Here is a 12,701-nt window from a genome sequence, read left to right as displayed (position 1 = left end):
CAATTTCAATGCTCAAATTTTAGTGCTAGTCCGTGAATTTTCTTTCCACCTAATTCTTATTTTCTGTAACTCATCTAATGCCATTGATGTCACTGCCTGTTTATGTTAATGGAACTGCAAATTTTGTGTTAAAAAATATTTTTGTGTCTTATTTTTGTTAAAAGCTTAAAAAAAACCCTGAAGTCTAAACCAGACAGATGAACAGAGAGTATATAATTTTGTTTCATTCTTATTTGTACAAAATTGTCTCCTTTATAAATTAATACTTATTAAAAACGTGTATCTGAGAAGTTGATAGATTCTTGGCTCATAGATTTAGTTCATCTCTGTGAGGTGAGGAAAGTCCTGTTCATCAGTGAAATGTTCTTGGGAGGTTTCTTTGCTGGTGAATTTGTGGAATGGCAAAGGGTATGGAGTGAGGAGAAAATTCTTTCTCTAATGCAACTGTTTCCTGTAGACAGCAATTACATTATAGGTCTGTGAACTTCAGTCAGCTCCCCACGAGCATTTGAACTGTGAGCTCAACGTAGCATTTTTCTAACCATCCTTTACTATTGTGTTTCCAAGATCTCTGGTAGAGACTTTTCAAAATGAAATACTTTTTTTTTTCTTTATGAAAGAAAGATCAAATGCAATTATTTGATCATTTTCTCACCAATTTACAGTCTCCGTGCCATCAGAGAGTTCATTACGTAGGAGCATACCTAGGAGTTTGCCTTTTTTTTCTGACTTAAAGCTATGATTCTTGCTGTGCTATTAAAAGCTGCTCCATATGTAGTTATTTTACAGCTCTTTTGTCAACTCATTGTTTGATGTCACATTTACTAGGAGTTCTCTGTTTGAACTTAATTTATGAGCTTATTTTGGAGTAAATCATTATATTTTCTTTGCTCTTTACAGATCAAAGGGTAGCTTAATGCTGCCTTCAAGTATTGTGGGTTTTCCCTAACCAGTAACAGGACATAGTAACAATACAGAAAATCTGTATAATGGTTTCTACACTCATGTGGGACAATAAAGAAAAATGCTTTTTCAAAGGAAAAATCTAGTCAGTTGTGGGTAGAACAGTATACTGGGGGTTATTATCTGTTGAACTAGTGGCACTTCTGCTAAGGAATCACAAGTGGGATGGTGACTTTCCCTCTGATAGCTTCTGGGGTGCAGGTATTGTAGATGCTGTAAGCCTTGTTCTCATATAACCACCCAAAAGAAGTTCATGGTTCCCCTTCAAGCAGTTGTTTTTTAGTAGTACTTTCAAAAGTCACACAAGAATCCAAACAAAATATGAAAGGGAGGTTTCTCTTTGTACCAATGGTCTGATCCTGGCATTGCTGAATGGAACAAAAATTATTCATCAAGCAACATCTCCCACCCTGGCCTGCTGGTGGGAAATGCATCTCTGAGGTGCTCTGATTTAGATCTTAGATGTCAAATACATTCTGTGGATCTAGAGGAACAGAGCAGGATTTTTTTTTTTCCTCACTTAACTGCCTGTCACTTCCCAATATGGTCAAATCTAGTATGCTGTGCTCTCAGACTCTCCGGTCGTGTTGGATGTCACTGACTGACTGTGGTTTGACATCAAATGGGATTGTCCAACAAAGCTGGACTAGCAAAATGGGAATGAGAAACAAGTGGCATCAGCATGAAAATTATGCCTCACAGTAATTAAAAACATATGAACTGTGTTGACACTAATGTTATGGAATTCCAAAAATTAAATTATTTCAGGTCTTTCCTGATCAGAGCAATACTTGAAATAGCTCAAAAATATAATGTAGGAAAAAAATAATTTTTTTCAGAGATACTAATTCTACGCACATCCTCTGGAAATCAAAAACCTCCTTGAATACTGAATATTACCGTTACACAGGTTTAGAATTACTGCTTTAGCAGCAAATGTCCTATGTATCACATCACATCTTGACATTAAATCTAATACTGTTCTGTTTAGTCCTGAGAAGGAACCGGAGTTTGACTTCTATTTTCTACTTAAACATACCCTGTTATTTTCTAACGTGGCAATATTCACCCATCTGTGCCAGCACACTTGCTCACAGTCAGAAAGGGGTCTAGAACCGTGGTCTAGGTTTAAGTACCTCTTTAGTACCTTTTATAGGTAGCTATGGTTTTTTATCCCCAGAGACCTCTCATTAAGGCAATCACCTGGGTATTTCAGTACTTCAGAATTTAAATACATAGGTTTTTTTGTTTTGCAGTTTTACTTTGTCCTGCTAAACTTCTAACTGCCATCTGGACTTAATATAGTTTGCAATTATCAGCTGGTATTGAACTCCTTTGCAGTGGCCTGGGGCAGTTCTAGCCTGTCTCTTGGAGAAAGCTATGGCACAGGAACATATGACACTTTTCGTATGCTGACTCTGGAAGGAAGGCAGTTTTTTGAGTTCAAATGCACTTTGCAGGCATATGCTAATCCAGTGCTAAAAAACTTTAAAAGGACAGTATCTTATTTATGATACTCTACATCAGCATTTTGTCAACAGCTCATATAATTTTCAGATTACACTTTCGCATGGATTTTAAATGACCTGCTCTCAGGAGATGTTTCATTTGCCAGCTGCCTGATAGAACACAGTACACATTTTCCATTGCCTTACTGAGTTCTGAAGACCTTTAATGGGATGAGAGGGATTTAGACTACCAATGAGGGATTTACAAAAGGGTAATGTCTGTCCCACTGATTCCACTGATTTTTAGAAGTAGTAATGTCCTTTTTGAATGAAAGGAGTAAGTTAACAAACAAATCATACCTAAGTAACTGAAATAATTTCTAAAATTATTTTTTTATAAAAATAACTGCTTTTTTAGTAAACTATGTCAAAAGAAGTTTGGTAGTGGTTTATCTAGAGGGAAAGGGCATATGGAAAATGGAAGGAGCTTGCAGTGACATCAGTGTTCTCTTGTGCCTCCATGTGCAGACCTTGCAAGAGCCTGAGATTTTATCACTATAAAACAAAAGCATATATAAAAGCAAAGTATAAACAAAGCAGGTTCTAGTTAGCCTTGCTTTGCAGTGATTGTGGATGCATGCGAGATTACAGTGTTGTATGCTGGTTCAGGTGGTTTCTGTGTATTTTATTCACCATACTAAGAAAAAAAGGTTTTAGATTCAGTTCTAAGACTCCCCAGTCATCTCTGATTTAGGTTGTAACTCATGCACCATAGTGAGACTAGAGCTGGTTCAAAACCCAAATACTAATTATGAAAAAAATTGTTAGAAAAAATGAAGAGTTTTATTAAAAAAAAAAAGCTTTCCTTGTTCTAATCAAGATTAATACTTTTATCACTCTTTTCAGAAGAATTTTCAAAATCAAACCTTTTATTTATGTGTTGGGTCTGGCTGAAATGGAGTTCATTTACTCCACTGCAGCCCCCGTAGCACTGTGCTGTATATTGGTAGTGGGGGAGGTGCTGATAGCACAGAAGGGCTGTGGCTGCTGCTGAGGAATGGTCCCACAGCATCCAGCCTGTCTCACCAATACGTGGAAAGTGGGCAAGATCCTGAGAGAGGGCACACAGCCAGGACAGCTGACCCAAACTGACCAAAGGGATATTCCATCCATAAGAAGTCTGCTTAGCAATAAAAGCTACGAGAATAGGGGAGTAGGGGGGCATTTGTTATGGTAATGTTTGTCTTCTGGAGCAACAGCTATGCATACTGAAGACCTGCTTCCTGGGAAGTGAGTGTACACCTCCTGTTGATGGGTTGTAAAGAATTTTTGGTTTATTTTCCTTTGCTTTTGTGCACAGCCTTTACTTTTGCTTTATTAAACTGCCTTTACCTTGACCCACAAGGTGGGTTTTTTTCATCTTATTTTCTTCCCACCCCCATCCTGCTGAGAGAGAGAGTGATATAGCAGCTTGGTGAGCACCTGCCATCCAGCCAAGGTCAACTTCTCTATTAGAAAGAGCTCATTTTATGCTATCACCTTTTGGAAGAAATATTTCTTTTTTTCCTACTCTTTAAAATGTCTTCCTCTTCAAACATTCTCAGCTTTCATGCTTTCAGAAATTTTCTGGTTGAAACAATTCTAAACAGTATGAAAAAGTTTTCCCCAGATTTTTACTTCCCACCCACTTTTCTTTCCCTGGTAGAAAATATATTGTTGGGCAACAGTTAAAGTGTGAAAAAGAGTAGAGGTAAGAGAGGCAATAATCCACCAAGCCCAACGGAATAAATCCAAAGACTTGGGGTCAGTGAGCTTCAAGAGGTAAATATAATTGAAGATCTAGCTCAACAAACCCCTCCAGAAGAAATAACAATTATATTGCAACTGTGAGAATGAAGTCAGCAAACCCTGAAATTTTTAAGTTAGGTTTCATGTCACCTAACTTAGGCTGCCTAGCAGTTGTGAGTCAGATATGAGGAAATCATCTGGGTAATAGAAGGAGATGACAGACAGTAATTTATTCCACCTGTATTAGCTGAATTTATACAAGATTAATTCATTAATGTTTTGGGTTTGCCTGTGTGATTTACATACCAATCAACCGTAGCTGAATTTCAACCTGGGTTTTCATACTAAGTCCAAAATTTATTTTTTAATATACCATTATATAGCAGATAAACAGCTATCTTTTAAAAAATATGTAAGGCAAGTGTGAAGTCTGTCAGCCAGTCTGGATGCCCATGAAGTTTGATCTTATTCAATAAACAAGCAGTTTATTTTCAATGCAGTGGTGGTTGAAATCAAGATAATGGCTCTGCCCATTTCACAGGAACAGAGCAACCGGTGCGAAAATGAGGATGAAGAGAAGGATGTCATGCCTCTATTCCACTCCAATTAATAATGTAAAATGCTGCAAACACTGTAATTTGATCCATTAGTGGCTTTGCAGTTCCCACTCTTCTCCAGAAATACATCTATTTCAGTTCTGTTCCAAAAAGGGGTAATAATAATAGTATTTCCAGAGCTCAGTAAAAGCTAGAATTTCACTAAAGGGAACGTGAGAGTTACTGGAAACAATTGCGATAAGGTTAGGGCAGGTTGCACAAATTTTTTAATGGGAATTCTACAAAACTTCAGGCTATTTTACCTAAAGAGTGCAATTTTTTTGAACATTTCAATCGTTAGTTTTACAACTTTCAGGTTTGTAACTGCGTGTTGCGCATACCTAAGGTAATTTGCTATGACCTATTTTCATTCCATTCCAATCAAAATTGCACCACTTAGCTGAGTGCTAAAAGGGGATGCCTGAGGTATGCTTGCATTAAATCATCTGCTAATGTCAGGCCAAATCTGGTCTACTGGCTTGTAGGTGATGACAGCCCTCTGCAAGGGATACCTGTGTTCTGCACACTCATCAGAAATTTCTGTGTGCTACAACAGCAAAAGAGGCCTGAAATATTGACAGCTGATCTGAAGAAAGATCTCCAAAGACGTAAGATGAAGAACTAAGAAAACAGTTGCAAATACACATCTTTGCTATAACGAGCTCTGAAGTAATGGTAGTCCCTAATTCAGCAGAACATTGATGTTTTGGCACGAGGCAGTAATGGGATGACTTGTTCTAGAAGTGAAATGAAATAATTGCAAATGCAGTCATGGTGTGAAAGAAATGTAACTTCTCCAAATTTCCTGGTATCCTAGCAAAATTTGGCTCCTCTCCCAGCCTAGGACAAAGCACCAGATAATCTTTTTTTTCCTCAGTTGATTTTGATCTTTTTGATGTTTCCTTCATCTGGTTTTGGTTCTGTGACTCCTATGGGAGCTCATAAGTAGGTCCTAAGTATAAAGCAATTCAAAGTTCCTGATTTAGAAAACATCCAAGTGTGTGTATGTACATCACAAGGGTCTAGTTTGCAAATGGGTCTTGAAACAGGGCTCCCTCCAGCCCAGCATCCTGGTGTCAGACCTTTCCACCTTGTCCCATCTACTTTCTCCCTCTCCAATGCCCTGTCAGGTGGACAGAGCTGAGGTTTCAGAGTGAGCAGCTCTGCCTGCACAGAAAGCTTGGGTGTCATGGGCTGTGGCCATGAGTAGCAAACGCTCCAAATGAGTTTGACAGGTCTGTCAGTGCTGTGGCACACTGTGCTTTTACAGTCTAGCACTGTTTCTGTGTTTAGCACTGTTGCTCCAGCACTTTGAGTGCCAAATGAAATCAACAGCAGATTCAAGATGTATCAGCCATCTGTGTCTGGTATCTGTTCGTTCTCAAGTGGGAAAGAGCTTTCAGTGCAGAGCTGTAATGGGATATAGTGGTGCTGGAAGGTCTCTGGGGAACATCTTGGTCATTTAAATTAGTGTACCCCTTGCATAGTATTTACTCCCCATCCCTTCTTCATGGCTAATGTTTGAATGTCTTGAGAAGCCTGTTAATGTGATAACTGGTTGCAGCATTGTTAAATATTGACCGGGAGTACTGAGCCAGCTTTGGTGTGAATGAGAAACTTAATAACCCATGAAGGGTTTTTCACGTCTTTAATTTACATTACACTGGATTGATAAATTAAGAAAAAAAAAGTGTTTGCTATGGCATTCTTCCTGGTGGTGGGTTAAAATACACCATTTACAGAAATGGATGGAGTCACTGCATATCAGAACTGAAAATTATATTGGCTCTATGAGTGCAATTGGTAGTCCTTCTTGTGAGGGTTTCTTGGGTGTGTTATAAGAGCTGCCTCATTGTGTTGCAGGAACATACAGAAACACATGGAGACAAAATGATTGATTCTTAGTCCTGCTATTTGTAATTTGATCTCTGCAGCAAGTGTTAGCCTATAATGTTTTGTTTTCTTTCCCTTACTCTCTTACTGACATCTTTTCATTGTCCTAGTTTTCCAAAATTTCAAATCTGGAATGCCTTGCTACCTGAGTCTGCTTTACTTAAGCCAAATGCCAGTCCATAGTATAAAGTGATATGAATGAGGTCTGAACTCAAACCAAACTCAACTCAGTTTGTTGCCAAATTGAAGCTTTCATACCCTGTCAAATGCAAACAGAGTTAAATCTTCATTGCTGTCCATTAGGCTCTGGGTCTGGCACAGACATTGCTCCAGACATCTTGAGAACAGAGACCTCCTTACAGGTGAAATTTACAGAGTTTTCATGTGTCACTCAGAGAGGAAATAGGATTTAACAGATTGCAGTAATTGTGATTTACTGATGAAGAATGCCTGACAACAATGGTCAGTCAGTAAAGTTGATTTACTCTCTGTGTGTTTGTCAGTCAGAGAAAGATTACGTCTTCTACTTGGGTTGCCTTAGTACATGATACCTCTCTGACGTGCACTTTCTCAAAAGAACAAATCTCTTTATTTCAGTTTATATATTATTATTTTCTGATGTTTGAAATAGCTGTTCCTTTTAAATAAACTTGCAGGATTTATTGCCATGAAGCCAACTCAAACACGGAGCATTGATTGTTTGTATTATTAGTGAACTGTATGGCCAGTCAGGCTCTGTTGAGAAGCACTGAGAGCTCTGAGATACTCCTAAGTTTTGCATTGTGAAGGATTGAAAAGTCTGTGACTCTCCCCTGAGATTTTTCTCTTGTTTCTCATGCTGGGAGATGTATTATTTCAGAAATTTTAGAAAAGGCAAGGATTGTGACTTTGCAACTTTGAAGTTCTGAAATGTGGACATTTTTCCTTATTTTGGGTATAACAAACTAAGTATACTGTTCTATCTCTGTGTGTGGGTATCGAGTTTTAGTTTGGGGTAGCTTCATGGAGAGGAATTTTTAGAGGAATCAGAAGGGACAAGCTGAACAACATCACAAATAACTGAGATTAACGTTCCTGACAGGTGAGAAGGGCCATGCCTTTGCAAGGAAGAATGTATTCCTTGAAGTACCAGATTGCTAAGAATTGTTTATTCTTTATTATTTTAAAATCCTTATCATGCAGAGTCAGAGCCTTATTGTAGTATAAGAAGTAAGGCAGGTCAGTTAAGGCAGAAAAAAGAGAAAGCAAGGTGGCTAAGATACCTAAAAGAAATACTGTGATGCATAAGAAAGAAGTTGTTTGTTTTGCCTTGGCTTTTTCTCCCTAGAAATGGAGATAACTTCCAGTCCCAGTAGGTTTTGATCAGAAAGTGATTGCTTCAGGAACAAGCAGCTGACCTGTGCTCTGCTGAAGCAGTGTTAGATACTCCAGATTTAGCTGTTACTTGAGCTACATGTAGGTGTATGAATCATGGGAAGGCAAGAACATGGATTTTTCTTCATGCATTCTGTAATTGAAAAGCCTCATTTTGTTTCTTGAGGGCTGTAATCTACAACATGAAGTCTTGTGGTGGGCTTTTGGATTGAAATCTCAGGAATGTATAGGAGATTTGGTAGATTTTTAAAGCCTTTGTAACAAATCTAAAAGGAAACAACCAGCCAACTCCCAGTTGATAGACTATGGGGATTTCATAAATGATACCTGTTACCACCTGATAACTCTCTGTGAAGGATTGTCATATCAGAATTTCTCTACGCTGTAAATGATGAGATCTTCCAACACCACCATCCCAATTTCCCTCTCTGCCCTTTCTGAGGACAGAAAGCAAGCATAGCAAAGGTTAGATGTAGTACACTTCATATATGCATCACTGGTTTTTTCCTATCTGAGTTCAAAAGGGAGAAAAGACATTGTCTCCTAAGACATTAATCAAACCTCAGCACACCTGAGGATTTTTATGCTCCTGATGGGATTTTGAGCAAAATCTCACAGCTCAGAATTCACAGGACCACTTAGACTTCTGTTGTATTTGTGTACTTAAATACCTTTTTAGATCCAGTCTGATACAATTTGAATTCTTAGTCTCATATTTAAAACTGCAAATAGTTGCAAATTAGATGGTATTTCACTACCTGGTATATTGAGATGCAACTGAATACTGAGAAAATATCAAAACCAGAGAGGTTTAAAAGTGCTTCACAGTGAAATACTCTTGATGTTGTAATCTCAGAGTTTTCTTCAGTTATACCCTGACATAAAAAGCTATTGGATGTTTATGAAAAGGAAGAAGTAAAAGTTGCTACTTCTGTGTGCAAAACTTTTCACATAATAGAATAAGTACCTTTAAACAGAAAAGGATGAAGCAGTTTCTATAACTCTACAGTGATTGAAATTCACTATTGTTAATATAAACAGTTTTATGGTAATAATAGGAGATTTGCAAGGAAGAAGATGTTTAGTTCATTTAGTTCTAAGAGGTGTTAGACTTCTGATACTTCACGAACCATTAAAGAGAGCTATGGTTCCCATAAGCTGACTTTCTGTCTCTTTTACCTGCAAGGCATTTTGTTCAATAAATTTCAGAATCAATATTTTTAGACCCAGGATAATTGCCACTTTAAATGGCTAATCTTTGCTTGGAAGTTGTCTGACATGTAATATTCAATGCCAGCAGGAAAGAAACAGTTAAGACAGATGCTTCTGGTAAATGTTAAGGAATATTTGGATGAGTAACATAAATAATAGACTAATCAAAGTATCGTCTAAACATTAAAAAAAAAAACAACAGAAAACAACAAAAAAACAGGAAAGCAAACAAACAAAAATAAACAAACCAAACCATTTCCTACTACATATATGTTTGTTAACTTCTGTTAGAATTTATGAGAAATTTAGAAAGAGGTTTTTGTTTTCTTCTTATGGTTAGTGCTCTCACAAATAAGAATTTGTCATTTTGTAGGATGAGATATACTCTTAAATGTGTACATCTTTAAAATAGAGGTGTGCACTTACTGTTCTGGACAATTGCTCTCTTGGTAAAACTGCAGTTTTCAAATCTCATTTTCTTATTTGCCAAATCCTAAACTTAACTTTTTTTCTCTTTTAAGAAGAATGAATATTAGTAATCTAATATTAAATAGAACAAACCTGGCACTTTACTTGTGTATGCAGTATAATGCAGTGTTTTTCTACATAAAGTATTTCATTAGTACCTTGTTAATAACTGACCAGTAGATTGTCAGGGAAAAAAAAATTAAAAACCCAACCAAACAACCAAACACAAAACCACTTCTTATAAAACTAGATATTAAAAAAAAAAAAAAAAAAGGAATTGGATCCTGTTTCTCTTTTAAGGCTACGAAAATGTTACTTGCTAATTATTTCCAATGTGTTGATCTGTCTTGGAGTTGAACACTAAGAAATTTCAACCATCTAGCTTGGGCTAGGGCTGTATACTTGCAACCACTTCCATTCTTCTCCACTCTTTCTAAAAACACTTTAGCTTTGTGTAATTGCATGAGAGAGACTACAGCATCAATCTGAATATTTGAGGTTAAAGGAAAAGTTGCAGTTCTCTTGAATGGCAATTTGAACATGCTATGTTGTGGGATCTTTAACATGCAGACAAAAATACCCATAACATGAAAGATCTGCAGTTTCACATTTATTTATGCCTCTATCAGGTTGCCACAGTAAAGGCTGCTGCATCAGAACTGTTCCATGTATGTTCTTTGGGCTCCACTGGTGCTTGCTTAAAGGTGCTGTGACAGCCTGGTAGCAGCACAGTCCCTGTATGGAAACAGTCACTCCATCAGCAGTCATAGTTTGTCATCTGCTGTGTTGTCTCTGAGCTTCCGAGCCTCTGTGTAGAGTGATTTGGCTTTTTTACCCCTCTGGACAGGAAAGCAGGGCCTCTGCATGTGTTTAACCCCGCATTTTGACAGGATACTAAAGTTTCTGCTTTTAATTGACTGAGTTTTTACAGGAGAGTGTGTCCCAGATGTGATTGCACTGAAATGAAAGAGCACCAGTGTTGGGCTTGAATGTTTCCCATCCAGTAACCAATTGCCCCTTCATTTTATTTTGAAAGTTTTTTTTCACTTGAGTACAGGGTTTCCAAATTATTCTGGTAATCCTGGATTTTTTCCCTTGTTTTTACAGGTGACCTGTAACTGTTTCACCATCAGTAATGGAGAGATGCAGGATGTTGGTGTTGGCCTGTATCCCAGGTACTGTGGATTCACATTCACAGGAAAAACCTATGTGATTTTTTTTTTCCTTCTTACCTAGGTAGCTGTAAGGGGCCATCAAAGCAGCAGGTAATACATCCAAATGAGAAATTGGGAAATGCAAATAAATTAAAGGAGAATAAAAACTGTGATCAAGTTTTAAAGCATTCTTAGTCCAAATTGCAGAGTTAAAACAGTTTAAATAAGAAATGTCTTTATATTTTATTTTTATGGAGCTGTTAGATTTTTTTCTAAGTAAGAATAAATGTTGACATCAAAAATGTGTGGCTGGGATTAGTAAAAGGAAACATGAAGCATTGCTTTAAAATACAAATTTTTTACAGCTAAGAGCCTTCTGAACTGGCAATTATAAGATGATTGAACACATATATTAGTAAATTACCATAACTAAGAAACCAGTAAGGTGAAAAGATAAGCCCCTTGAGCGATGGATGTTAATATTTGAATTATTTTTATTTGTATTAGGTAAAGAGTATGTACCAGGGAAGGTTTTGCCTTGAAAGAATTAGTTACCTGTAATTATTAATGTGGAAAATTAGTATGTATAATTTAAAATTACATTTTACCATCTCAATTTTTTTGCTAATGCATGTTTGAATTATGTTTTTAATACCTCGGTGGGCCTGTCACTGTTGTTTCTTTTTCTGCTAATGTCAGAAGTGTAAGATTTGACTAAGGAATCTTAATATCTTGAGGACTGCCTTGTAGTAAAGATACTGGAAAGGCAGTTAGGAGGACATGGAAATTAGTGTTAGGAAAAGTACAGAACAGTCTTTGATTTCATAGCAGAGTAGAAACAAATCCTTTCATATACTTAGGAAAAATGGAACATTATTTTGGAGCATTAGTAGTAGTGAAATGTTTTCTCTTGGTTGAAAAATGCCTCAGACTGTGAAGAAAGTGGCTGTGTTCTGTGCTAAGGCACTGCCAAGGGACCCAAGAGGCTCTTTTCCAGGTCCATTCAGAGCAATTTGAGAAATTCATCTGCTTCCAGATGAAACTGTCATCAAACCCACTAATGTTTCAATCAGATGAAATTTGATTAGAAGAGCTTCATCATCCCAATATATTTTAAAATAGACAAAATTTGTTGTCCTTCTCTGCATCTCCTTGCCAGCAGCTTTGGGAGTACACCCAGTGATCTGACAAGAAGGGAACTGGATACTCTCTCCCAGTGTACATTACTGGGTTCATGTGGAGATTAATCACAGGTATTTTATTGAGCCTAAAGGGGTAGGAAAAGAGTCAGCTCCTTTAGTAGTCAAGAACTGAGTAAACGTGGTTTGGTGGAGAGCTCTGACACTAAAAAACATCCTCTATTTTACCAGCAACAGTTGGGATTTTGAATTGCTGAATCAAGCAGATAAAGAAAGCAAATAAAGGCAGCCAGGAGCTGGATAAGCCAAAAATTCTTGCAGCCTGATGATGCCAGAATTTCATAGTTCATTCCCATAGGAGGAGAGCCATGAGCCCTACATGTTCCATGGGACTGATGTTGGCTGGGCAGTCAGTTGTTTCTCATCTAATAAAACATGGGACTCGAAAGCAGATCTTGCTGATACTGTTTTTAACAGTTGTCTTTAAAGAAGAAGGCAGAGCATGTTTGTGTCAGGAGATCCACCAGCGTGTCTGTCTCTTTGGGGTGCAGCAGCTCCCCACTGAGCTGTGCTCCTTCTGATGTCACACACAGCATCAGAACTAAAATATGTGTAAAAACAGGCAATGGCTGCATCTCTCTTTAAATTCTACACATCAAGTACTGT

At 37.5% G+C, this 12,701-nt stretch overlaps 1 protein-coding gene across 2 annotated transcripts in view; it reads left to right on the top strand.

Moving 5' to 3' along the window:
• SMYD3 (SET and MYND domain containing 3) overlaps nt 1-12,701 on the top strand; it is a 349,611-nt gene that overhangs the window by 258,195 nt on the left and 78,715 nt on the right. Inside the window, exon 6 of one of the 2 annotated variants that reach the window (XM_071739126.1) lies at nt 10,850-10,917. The exons of the other annotated variant lie outside the window; for it this stretch is intronic. Within the exon in view, the coding sequence (XP_071595227.1) occupies nt 10,850-10,917 (68 nt within the window). The remainder of the gene's footprint in view (nt 1-10,849; nt 10,918-12,701) is intronic. 2 annotated transcript variants of the gene reach the window in all.

The sequence above is a fragment of the Heliangelus exortis genome, chromosome 3 (genome assembly GCF_036169615.1).
Source record: "Heliangelus exortis chromosome 3, bHelExo1.hap1, whole genome shotgun sequence".
NCBI classification, from domain to species: domain Eukaryota; kingdom Metazoa; phylum Chordata; class Aves; order Apodiformes; family Trochilidae; genus Heliangelus; species Heliangelus exortis.
Note: the sequence above shows the minus strand (reverse complement) of the source record. Positions and strands in the feature narration are given on the sequence as shown.